Below are 13,377 nucleotides of genomic sequence, written 5' to 3' on the forward strand. Positions count from 1 at the left end.
CAAGTTTGTGTATTTGTTGTGGCGTAATGTCAGTTTGCAACAGCGACATTTAACAAAGTGGGCTCCACACGTACATACCTCCTATTTGTTCCACTCAGGCAGCACGTTATGCCTCTTACATTCCGTTTTGGAAGTTTTGACTCTTGAATTCCTTCTCTGTAACGTAGTTCACATCCGTTTATTTGATGTTTCCATTTCTGTGAGAGGTCTATGTTGCATCTTGCCTGCTCTCACTATTCATCACAGAATAAGAGTCATGTGATAAGAATATATTACCACCCCAAGTTAAATTGATGAATAATGAAAGCAGGCGAGATGCCGTATAGACCTCTCACAGAAATGAAAACAACAACAACAGGTGTGAACTATGAAACTTCCTGGCAGATTAAAACTGTGTGCTGGACCGAGACTAACTCGGGACCTTTGCCTTTTGCGGGCAAGTGCTGTACCATATCAGCACACACTCCGCTGCAGAGTGAAAATCTCATTCTGGAAACATCCCCCAGTCTGTGACTAAGCCATGTCTCCACAACATCCTTTCTTCCAGGAGAGCTAGTTCTGTTAGGTTCACGGAAGAGCTTCTGTGAGATCACTTGCCCATGAAAAGCAAAGGTCCTGAGTTCGAGTCTCGGTCCGGCACACAGTTTTAATCTTCCAGAAAGTTTCATATCAGTGCACACTCCGCTCCAGAGTTAAACTCTCATTCTGGGTGTGAACTATGCTAGAATGAAGGAATTCAAGAGTTAAATCTTCCAAAACGGAATGCAAGACACATAAAATGTAGTACCTGTGTAGAACAAATAGGAGGTAAGTACATCTTGAGGTCCCTTCATTACATGCCACTGTTGCAAACTGACATTCCGCCACGACACATACATAAATTTGAATACACTGAACAGATACATCAATTGCTGGACAAATTTTGTAATTCTCTCTCTCTCTCTCTCTCTCTCTCTCTCTCTCTCTCTCTCTCTTTCTCTGTGTGTGTGTGTGTGTGTGTGTGTGTGTGTGTGTATTTGACCGGGTGAGATTTTAACCAGGATCTCTCACGTCACAGTCCAACACCATGACCACACAATCACATGATGACTATTAACATAGCTCGATATTACACATATTAAATTTGGCAATTCACTGTTTCTATTTTCCTTCTTTTTTCCACAGTTCAGTACACCTTCCTGTTTTCGTGCTTTATCTGTGTTTTTGATGAACTATCCAATGGGCCAACTTACCACTAAGTCTGAGGGGGGTGCAATGGGGAGTATCCATTGCCACCACATTTGTGCATAAAGCGTATGGAAAAATCCCTTAAATTTGGTCGTATAATAATTCTTAGGCCCAGAGATGTATAATGATCCGCAATCTGTTTCTTGGTTCACTTCCAATCAAAAAATGGTATTTTATCTCTCTTACCATTTCATTTAAGACCCACAATAACTGATACAGCAACAGCCCTAAAGCCACTTATTCTGTCCTCCATTACGTTAACTGAATTGAAAACTTCAGATCTATCTCTTCAGGATACAAGTCTGCAGTTGCAGTGCCCCCAACATTGGCCAGTGTCAGTCAGCTGCAGAATCTCCCAAAGACAAGTATTCTTTTCAGAAATGTATGCCAATATGAGCACAGCCTCAGGGCAACCAACCTCAAACCTGAACAAACAGACTTGTTACAATGGTCAATGAAATTCATGTCAATTTGTTTTCTTCAGTCAAACCTACCAACATTCTTACATGCAAAACTTACACTGTTAAGGAGCTTATAAGTTTAATAAAAGAACGGAGCAGTTTCTGGCAGGATGAGAAATATCATATCAGGGATATGTGTTGGAATCTATGGTCCGAAATAGCTAGTTTATCATAAAGCACACATTTGGAACAACTTAAAAATTTAATAATAATTCACTGAATGTTACCTTTTATTACATTATGCCATTTCAGCTTCATATCTATACTTAATGGAGCATGTCACCTGCAATACAATCAAAATCTGTATTCGAAATTTTAGGCCTAGATAATAACCTCAAAAAATTATATGTTCAAGTGAGAAAGGTAAAGTGTGTCAAATTTTGATACTTAAGCTTACTGCCTTTAAAAAAATAAAAAATCTATGACTGATCGGCATTAGCTGTCTACAAATTGTTATTCCTGTTTAATGATGTTTCTATCTCAGTAGGGCAGTGATTCTGTTACATGAGGTGGTTTGCAAATGTGGAGTATGTGCTTCCACTTTGCAGGGTTTTAGATGTCCAGAGCATCTCATTCTAAAATTTATGTTTCTTTCACAAATGAGGGTGGTTTGAGAAAGTTCTCGTAATCACCACAAGGTCAGCACTAGTGCAATGAGTTCTTTACATGACACTCATTGGACTGTTGCCTGAAAACACGTATTCTTGGTAGAGAGCTGTGACAGTGATGTGGCTCTGTTGTTCCCGTGTAGTGATTTGCAAAGATGGAAAAAAAGTTTAGATTTGAACAGTGTTTAAGTACTTCGTAAAGAAAGGTATGAAAGCAAAAGAACATTCATGCCGATTTCCAAAATACCCTGAGGGACTCTGCTCCTTCATATTCAACTGTTGCCAAGTGGACAATTGAATTTAAATTTGTTCGGGAGAGCTTGGATGATGATCTGCACAGTGGTTGGCCAAGATATGTCACTACTCCAGAAATCGCTGCAAAAGTGTACAAAATGGTCACAGAGGATCGCCGATTGAAAGTGCGTGAAATTGCTCATGCTTGCCAGGTGTCATCTGAAAAGGTACATCACATTTTAACTGAATAATTAGAAATGAAAAAAAAAAAAAAAAACCATTATCTGCAAGATGGGTGCCACAACTCTTGACACTGGATCACATACATGTGCCATCGCCATGGCAAAATTACACAAACTAAGATATGAATTGTTGCCACATCCGCCTTATTCACCTGATATGGCTTCGTCAGACTTCCATCTCTTCCCAAAACTGAAGATTTTTCTTGGTGGGCAAAGATTCACTTCAAACGAAGAATTGATAACCGGAGTTGACAACTATTTTGCAGGCGTGGAGGTAACTGCTTTTCAAGATGGGATCAAGGCACTGGAACATCACTGGACCAAGTGCAGGAATCTACAAGGAGACTACATTGAAAAATAAAAAAAGTTTCAGTGATTTATGTACCTTTTTTTCTATTCTGTTCTGAGAACTTTTCAAACCACTCTCGTACATGCTGAATGTAACTCCTTTTGCAGGTTAGCTGGCATATGCCTATTTTGCTGAATTTATTTGAATTTGTGAAGAGAATTTCTAATTTTGCTTCTCAAGGTCATCATAAATCATCTCATGATATTTTCTCTTTTTATCGCAATCATTAGTAAAATTTTTCTAATTATTCCAATAATTGCCATATTTTTTTCAAAACAGATGTGACTCATTTACATACATTCAAGATTGATTTAATAGCAAAATCTACAGTGCAGCCATGGTGTTCATTCTGCCAAAAACTGGTGAAAACCGTTTGCACTGTGAACAAGTTGTCAGCTGATTCTTTAAGGGTGACCTCGAGCAACTATTTAGGGTGCCACTGTGACCACAGCTTAAGATATAATCTTTAGTGAGCCAGTTCTCTCATTATAAGCCAGTTTTCTACATTCAAGGTATCTTTCTGATAATAGATTTAGTATAACACCATATGAATCCCTGTTTCTGCCACCTGTTCTAGTCAGGCTAGTCTCCAAGACCATTGCCGGTACGCTGAAACTATATCTGTTACTGGAGTATGATCAAGAAATTTATAAACGACATTCTCCTATTCTCCCCTGAAATAGGTTTTCTATAAAAGCACCCAATTACAATGTTCCATCAACTCTTGATTCTTTTCTTCTATAAAATTATTTGGCATCTGACATATGTGTTAACATTACTAAATATGATCAAGTTCTTCACAGCAACAGATATGGTATCACTGTTGGCATCTTGCCTATCAGTACAGTAGGTTTCAACCAGCTTTCTTTTCGTAGTGCTATGTAGGTAATTTTACTGTTAATAAGTGACACTATTACTTGGGCCTTACTATGGACATCCCTGCAGTTAACTGATACAATATTAACAATCTCTCTCTCTCCAACACAGAGAGAAATGTGCGTGTGTATATGGCACGTAATTGCTCATTGGTTTATGGGCAGGTTTCTCAAGCTTTTACCTTCATTTTAGTGATAGCTACAGACTGAAAAAATTCGCATTTGCAAGATGCAAATTCTGCCTCAAAATGTGAACTTCCCCAATAAACCCTATTTCAATGAGAATTATTACTTTATCAAAGAATCTCAAACAGTTTTTATTTTATGCATATAAATATTGGAAGTGTGACCAATTTTCTGTTACTGGTCTTTTATATCAGCTGGAAAAGCCAAATTTGGAAAGACAGGGTTTATATGTGGGGGGGAAAAAAAAAAAAAAAAAAAAAAAAAAAAAAAAAAAAAAAAAAAAAAAAAAAACTGGATTTTTGGTGGGTTTCCCAGTTAAAAATACACATTTCCCGGGTTAACATACACTTTTTCCGTATTAAGTGACAGTATACTTTCCCTTGGAACTGCAAAACTTATCAATCCTTTCAATGGTTAATGTTTTATACACGGGCGCAGACATGCACTTGAAACTGAGCAAACAGTTGAAACTAGCCAATAGTGTGGAATGAAACATTCCATTTCAAATAAATTGACTGCCTCTGCAGAAAAGGTTAATAAAGGCCAAATTTCTTTAGCAAAGCAACAAAAATAACTTCATTTTTTGGCATGGCGATTTTTGCTTGACTGCCAGAAACGTGGAAACAAAATCAGAAAACTGCAAACCATAACATAGTTCAGCCTTCTGTAATTATGACAATGTATTTTAATTAACTTGATAGCTCCCAGGCACAGAAATCCATTTTATTTTCTGTTTGACGTGAGAGCTTTAAGCAAAGAAGAAACAGCAAAATCAAGAACGTAAACATGGGTCACGTGGAGAAGCTTGGGTGCATAAGAAAAATTTTTCGGGGTAGCATCTGCAGTTTGCTGCTTCTTTTGATACAGCTAACAGCCCCACTTCAAGCAGCAACAAGCGGGAGAAGGTACAGCTCACATGTGAATCATCTGCGCATAGGCATGAACCCATTGGCAACTGCTAAAACAAACCTAATGTAAATAGTTGTGATGTCACACTCATAGGAAGCAGTTTGTTGTTATGAAGTATTGCATAGTCTTCGTCCTAAAGCCTTTGACGCATTTTGCTGTCCAAAGACACTTGTGTATGCACTGTGTTTTGTTGTTGTAAATGGCACATTTCTTTTGCAACTTCCGTTTATTTTTGTTTTTTCTCTCGTTTATGTTTCACTGCTGCAGTATTATTCTGCAGTAATGGGATACAGTAAAGCTCTTTGTTAGAGTATCACTTCTTACCAAACAAAACTACGAAAATTTAACTGAAAACTAAAACAATAAAAAAATCCTACAATTCTAAAGAATTCCCAGATTTTTTTCTGGTTTTCTCCCAAATGAAAAAAATTACTGGGTTTTTCTCGGAATTCCCAGTTGTCCCTGGGCGTATGCACCCTGAAAGCCCATGTTCAAGAACATGTATGCAAAATAAAAAGTACACAAATGCAATGATGTATCAGTGAGTTTGATTCTCTGGTGCTATGCCAACTGTGCACAGTTGTATGGTCTGTACAAGATACATGAATCATAATGAAGTAAGAATCAACTGTGGGGCCTAACATCTTGGCAGGGGGGGGGGGGGGGGGGGGATGCTTACATTTGTCTTGTAACTAAAGTTCAAAATTTGGTATAATGTGACCACTTTTTTTAATGTCAAAGTTTTATGCAGCAGGTGGTTCGAACTGTAGTTGCATCAAAAACCAGTAGAGGCCAGGCCTGGTCTTGTCTTCCTCATTTATGACACTACCGACTTCAGCAAGTAATTGCATGGTAGCTTTTACTGAAGGCTTTGTATTGTGCTTTACTTGTTTTCTGTTCTTATTTTGTATGGAATGAAAAGATTTATCTTCGTCCATTATAAAATTCGATTATGATCCTCACAATACCAGAAGGCATCAATTATCCCCATGACCACAAGTTATTTCAGCTTTCGCAGAAAAACGGAACACAGAAGTAGAGTGGCTGCCCAGCAAGGAGGAGACACTGTTTCCCTGCATCGCTCCTCTCACCTTGCGCAGTCAAAATTCTAATTTGCTGACACTCATGGCTAACTGCCAGTTTATTACGTCTGCACTTCACGCTATAGCAACCGGAATCAAAACCTGTGAATATATTTCGATCATGCCAAAAATCTTTCCTTAATGTGCAAATTGAGTTATTTTCAGTTCTACTTCTACGCTGAATATCTTGTCAGTTCTATCCACAGCGTTGTCAAGTACGAGTCAAATGATTATGAATGCCCAAGAAAGACTCAAATCAATATACAGCATATTTTGCGAGTATGAAGTTGGGTTGGAAAATAAAAATAATGTTGAGAAACACCTTAAATCATAGAAGCACGCTGTTCACAGGTGGGAAAATGCTGTTGCTTCTCAACAGAAAAATCATTTGTTGAAAGCTTAAATAGATCCCAAATATGAAAAAAAGATATTTTTACAAAAGCAAACATTCCAGCTGAAAAGCTTCCCCACCAAGCAAATTTTGCTTGCAATTGTTGCTACATTTTCAGGTCCCTAGTAATAACAATTTACATTAAAATGATTGCAGATATGATATGTCAGTTCTTATTCTTCACAGAAATTTATGAAATAGCAGCAGCTTATGACGTAATTGCTAACAACGATGCTTAAAGCAAATTATGTACATAATCTTTTCCCCAAAAAGTGCTAGAATTTGTCTAAGAATAGATGTCAATATTATCAACACTGGTGCTTCATTTTCACATTCATTCTAATTGTTCCCATTTATTTAATAAAAGTGGCTGTAAACTCACTACATGATAAATTAATATTTTGCAGACTACAACCCCAATAACATTTTGTTCACATTTGTTAGACTAGATAATACTAAGATATTGTAATGTCTAAAACTCCAGTACTTTTAAGTGTCAAAAGTGTTATTTGTACTCATTTTAAACTCACCTATGTTTATTGCACGCAAAAGGCACTCTGATGTGACTTTCACCAGTTTCTTGGCCTCAGGGCTTACATTTCCCACAAGGAAAGTTTCATTGAGATCTCCATGGAAACCCCGGTGATAGACAGTGACATCAACTAAAGGACACATTGTAATAATGGTTATTTTAAGAATTTCTGAATCAATATTTGAATTTTTCATCTATGTAACTACAAATACTAGTGAGGAACTGGTAAAACATCCAGCAACAGAAAATAAGTATTATTTGTATCAGTATCATTAAAAAGCGATCACAGTAAAATCACTTTTCAGTTCATCCTCTGGACTCAATTTCCCACCCTTACCATAAAGGTTTATTTATAAATGTTTGTCTTCGTCATATATGTTATACAACTTAAACTGCTGGTTTTGGCTTAACTGCCATCATCAAATATGTTCTAAATAAAAAATAGATAAAACAGTAATTTGATGATAAGGCTAAATGCAAAGAAAACCTAGGAATATATAAAAAGGTAACACAGCTAGCAGCCGAATGTACCAGCTATAAGTACTATTAAAAGTATTCAGATACAAATGTCATTGTTCAATGATCTGTACACATGGGAACATAAAATGTTCTGGGGGTGTCCTGCACTTATACAAACAGTCAACAGAGGGCACTAGGGCTGCAGTACACTAGCAATTAGTATCATAAATCCAATGAAATAAAAAAGAATATGCATGGTCTGACTGCAACTCCTTGCCTCCTCTATGTGGTGAGTAGCAATCTACCCTTTTCATAATATACTTGTTATTCCATTCAGGGCTACCTAGTGTTTACTGAAATACAAAATGCAAAAATAAAATCCATACTTAAAATCTGAATAAAACATGTAAAAGGTAATAACTTATTAATAGAAACCTATTATCAAGACAACATAAATAACACCACTGTGTGAAATTTGAATAAAAATTGTAAAAAGCAATATACAGTGGAATCTATTAACGGAAAACGTTACAGGATGACAAGGTGAATGAAACACAGCTTTATGTGAAAATGATAAATGAAACAATAGTTATTTAATAAAAGTCCTGACGGTAGAGTGTGTGAACTGTTTCGTTTTCCTGTGAAATTGCTTGCAGAATTGGGCAGTGTTGTTCGTTTTAGTAAATTCCTGAATACATCAAAATAAGCATTCAAGTTAAGCACTTGCTATTCATTGAGCAATAACCCCTATCTGTTTTCTAAGGACTCAGATCTCCATTTCCTCCAATAGATTCAATAATACTGTTGTTTCAAAGCCCTATTTAACACTTCCATATTTTCATGCATAATTCCTGCTGCATGCTTTTCCTTATACAAATAGTAGCAAATCCACTCTTATTTTGGCCTTACATTTGGAACTTTAAGCGAGTCTTTAAATTCCTCCCAGTCCAACCAATATAAAACCTTGCACAATTTTGGCAACTGATCTTTTAGTCTCTGGATTCCAAATATTTGTCCTTGTCATTGCCAACTTTGTGGTGAACCAATCATGCCTTTTGTCTGAAATCCAATTTTAACTTAATTTTTCCAAAAGCTTCTGCAATTAGATCAGAAAATGCACCATTTTATGACAAGCAACAAACATCTTGTCTGGACTTAGTGTCTTATTCCTCTCATGTATCAGAGTTGTATAACATGTGTGATCGAGACTGATTTTTATAAATGAAATATCACACATGATTGTTGACTCATTTACAGACTTCATGCCTTCAATGGATAAATAAGGTTTAACTCATTTACTACAACATTTATAGGTCACTTACATAATCTTTAATAACAAGTTCATTATGAGCTGGATAATGAAATAGTGCTTCTTAGTGTTAACCAAATAACTTAACTTTCATGTAACTTGTATATTATCAACCACTGTCATGTTTTAAAGGAAGCATCCAGGAGAGACACCACTTTTATTGAAATAATAATATTGTGAAAAGGATAGTTGCTACTCATCACTCATGAACACACACACACACACACACACACACACACACACACAAATGACCCAGTCTCTAGCAGCTGAAGCCAGACTGTGTGCAGCAATGCATGATAGAAGAGGCAACTGGGTGGTGATGGTAATAAGGAGTCTTGGCCAGTGAGGGGGAGGGGTAGCAGCTTTCTAACGGTCTCACCTTTGCCCCACTCCTAAATTCAATCATGCTGGTCTTGTTAAAGACCACCTCTCCTCCTCCCAGTCTCTATAGTGAACACACTTTTCGCAACCAATCCTACCAATCAGACTCAACCAAAGACCAATGTTGAGCCCTGTCTGGCTCAGTTCAGTCCTCCATCCAACCATGATCAAACCCCACTGCCCACTAAATCACCCCCTGCTAATTATCCAGAATTTCTGAACCTCAAACCCTGCATTGGCATCACTCCCCAATCACTTAACAAGCAAACCCACCTTAAATCTGCAGAAAAACTGCAATCTACCACCTAAAAACTGATCCTGACCTTGTAATCCTATCAGCTGACAAAGGCTACACCACTGTTGCTTTGAACTGCAAGGATTATCTGACAGAAGGACTCCACCAGCTGTCAGATTCATCCATCTACAAACCCTGCCACAGTGATCCCATTCCAGAAAACCAGCACGATCGCTAGCGTTACTTCAAATCCTTAGGTGCATCCCAGAACCTCTCCCTGGAGACCATCTCTCTCCTCATCTTTACCACCCGGTTGCCTCTCCCATCATGCACTGATGCACGCACTCCTATCTTCTTACATGCTTCCTAAAATCCACAATCACGTAAAACACCCCATTGTGGCTGGTTACTGTATTTACTCGAATCTAAGCTGCACTTTTTTTACCGGTTTTTGTAATCCAAAAAACCGCCTGCGGCTTAGAATTGAGTGCAAAGCAAGCGGAAGTTCTGAAAAATGTTGGTAGGTGCTGGCACAACTAACTTCTGCCGTCGAATATATGTAGCGCTACACAGGCATGCTTTGTAGGCACAAAGATAAATACTGGCGCCAAAACCTCTGCGGCAGTGTGTATATATATATATATATATATATTATAACCATATATATATATATATATATATATATATATATATATATATATATATATATATGGTTATAATAGAAGGAAACATTCCACGAAGGAAAAATATACCTAAAAACAAATATGATGAGACTTACCAAATGAAAGTGGTGGCAGGTCGACAGACACACAAACGAACACAAACATACACACAAAATTCAAGCTTTCGCAACAAACTGTTGCCTCATCAGGAAAGAGGGAAGGAGAGGGAAAGACGAAAGGATGTGGGTTTTAAGGGAGAGGGTAAGGAGTCATTCCAGTCCCGGGAGCGGAAAGACTTACCTTAGGGGGAAAAAAGGACGGGTATACACTCGCACACACACACACATATCCCCATGTGTGTGTGTGCGCGCGCGAGTGTATACCTGTCCTTTTTTCCCCCTAAGGTAAGTCTTTCCGCTCCCGGGACTGGAATGACTCCTTACCCTCTCCCTTAAAACCCACATCCTTTCGTCTTTCCCTCTCCTTCCCTCTTTCCTGATGAGGCAACAGTTTGTTGCGAAAGCTTGAATTTTGTGTGTATGTTTGTGTTCGTTTGTGTGTCTGTCGACCTGCCACCACTTTCATTTGGTAAGTCACATCATCTTTGTTTTTAGGTATATTTTTCCTTCATGGAATGTTTCCTTCTATTATAACCATATCATTAATTTGAACCCAACAATTACGTTTGTTATTGTCGCCTTTGCATTTCGAAATCTTTCCTGTCGTCTTATTTCTCTTTTTTCTCTTTATTTTCTCTTTCTGTTTTTACCAGTAGTTTCACTTTGTATTCATCTTCCCCTTTTACCGTAATCTACTATACAATTTTATCCCGCTTATATATGCTCAACAATACAAACCCACTTCCCAACCATAACCAAAAAAATTTTTATTTTCCGCTTTCAACACTACCGCTGCTATAAAATCCACCGTTTCTAGTTCAATAACAGCTGCTTTCACGTTTTTAACAACCGTTTCGGCTAGTTCTAATAACTTTAACTTTATTTCCACTTCCGTTTTTCGCACATCACTGATCATTTTAGCCGCTCCCCACAGGTTTTAACGTCATTATTTCTACAATTGTTAGCCCCAGTTTCGTAATCTTTCACCACAACACCACTCCTTTAATACGTTTTTTCGAAATTTTCTCGAAATTTTCCCGAATTTCTCCGTCCTTTAACGTGATTTAGCGGCAACACAACCACCTAACCTTTTTGCACATCGCTGTCTACCAACCCAAGTTCACCACAGGATCAACTTAACCAACACTTTTTTGCCTTTTTTCATACCAGATCTCCAATTGCTTCTAGTTATCTATCCCCATATATTTCTATCTTTCTTTTTCATTTCAACCTCATGTTAAACTTTCCACCTTCTAATACCATGTCACCCTCACAACACCCCCACAACGACCCCATTAAGTTTTATTTACATTCCCTCCGCAAACATGCCTTCACCCTAGCCAGATTACGCTCACATATTTTATTTTCTCAGGCTTGTCTGACATTTGGCATAACCCCCAAAGGCCTCACACTTAAAGTTCCCATCTCTGGCTGCAACCCTTCTTTCCATCAGTCCCTATACCAGTTCCAAACTGAACAATCCGTTGCCCTCACCCACCTAATCCTTCACCTACACATCAACTCCGCCAATGAACACACCCGTCAACTCCTATCCTTAATAAAAGTCCTCAATCTTTCCTCTCCCACATCCACACCGGCTATTCAGAGCATCCTCCTACAGGCCAACTGCCAATTAGAACACCATGCCACCCTTCACCTCAAAAAACTATCCAATCTCCTGGTTTCCCACCTCCGGAAAGGCAACTCACTCACCCTTCACAACCTTTCCAGCAAACCTCAACCACCTCTCATTGCACACAAACCCAGTCTCTCCCATCTACTCAATCTCCCACTTCCAGCTCCACTCCCTCCAAAACCTCAAAATTCCGATCAACACAATCTGGCACCACAACACCCTAATTCAGTAGTTAACCTTTCCTCCAAACCTCTCTCCCAATCCGAAACCTCTGTCCTATTCAAAGGCCTCACCTTCAGCTGGGATATGTGTGTGTGTGCGCGAGTGTATACCCGTCCTTTTTTCCCCCCTAAGGTAAGTCTTTCCGCTCCCGGGACTGGAATGACTCCTTACCCTCTCCCTTAAAACCCACATCCTTTCGTCTTTCCCTCTCCTTCCCTCTTTCCTGATGAGGCAACAGTTTGTTGCGAAAGCTTGAATTTTGTGTGTATGTTTGTGTTCGTTTGTGTGTCTGTCGACCTGCCACCACTTTCATTTGGTAAGTCACATCATCTTTGTTTTTATATATATATATATATATATATATATATATATATATATATATATAGTGTCTGTGTATATGCGGATGGATATGTGTGTGTGTGTGTGTGTGTGTGTGTGTGTGTGTGTGTGTGTGTGTGCGCGCGCGCGCGAGTGTATACCTGTCCTTTTTTCCCCCTAAGGAAAGTCTTTCCGCTCCCGGGATTGGAATGACTCCTTACCCTCTCCCTTAAAACCCATATCCTTTTGTCTTTCCTTCTCCTTCCCTCTTTCCTGACGAGGCAACCGTTGGTTGCGAAAGCTAGATTTTTGTGTGTATGTTTGTGTTTTTTTTTTTTTTTGTGTGTATGTTTGTGTGTCTATCGACCTGCCAGCGCTTTTGTTTGGTAAGTCTCATCATCTTTCTTTTTATATATATATATATATATATATATATATATATATATATCATAATCCACTTTGATCGGGGGACAAATCCCAAGCCCAGACAATGGAGCAAGGTGCGAACTGCAACAATGGTCGCACAAACTGCCGTTGGTGGGCGGTATGAGCAGATGCGAGACGGTACGTCGCTAGTGACCATGGAGCATCTCAGCCAGACTCCGATCCTCCACGGGTGTAAACTTGTATGAATTCAAGGAAAGTGTTGAGGTGTGGCTCGTGGAAGATGCGCTATTTCATGCGAACCTCAATCTTGCAGATGAGGCATTCCACCTCACCATTAGACTGGCAGTGGAAAGGGGGAGGAGTCATGTGGTGATTGCCTTGAGCAGGCTCCAAAATCACAAAATATCTGAGACACACTGGGCAGACTTATCTGTCACAAGCATACAAGGCAAGCCTTTTACGAAAAAATTTTGGACAGGGCCAGAATTGTAGCCTTGGCTGATGTTGAAGCACAATATATAATGTTTCAGAGAAAGGAAAGGCAACCAACAAC

The 13,377-nt window shown here is 38.6% G+C and overlaps 1 protein-coding gene across 1 annotated transcript in view; it reads right to left on the reverse strand.

Moving 5' to 3' along the window:
- The window catches only part of LOC126177206 (methionine aminopeptidase 1), a 139,342-nt gene that overhangs the window by 12,364 nt on the left and 113,601 nt on the right, over window positions 1–13,377 (reverse strand). The window contains exon 6 of the mRNA XM_049924438.1: window positions 7,095–7,226. Coding sequence (XP_049780395.1) covers window positions 7,095–7,226 — 132 coding nt within the window. The remainder of the gene's footprint in view (window positions 1–7,094; window positions 7,227–13,377) is intronic.

The sequence above is a fragment of the Schistocerca cancellata genome, chromosome 1, assembly GCF_023864275.1.
Source record: "Schistocerca cancellata isolate TAMUIC-IGC-003103 chromosome 1, iqSchCanc2.1, whole genome shotgun sequence".
Taxonomy (NCBI): Eukaryota; Metazoa; Arthropoda; class Insecta; order Orthoptera; family Acrididae; genus Schistocerca; species Schistocerca cancellata.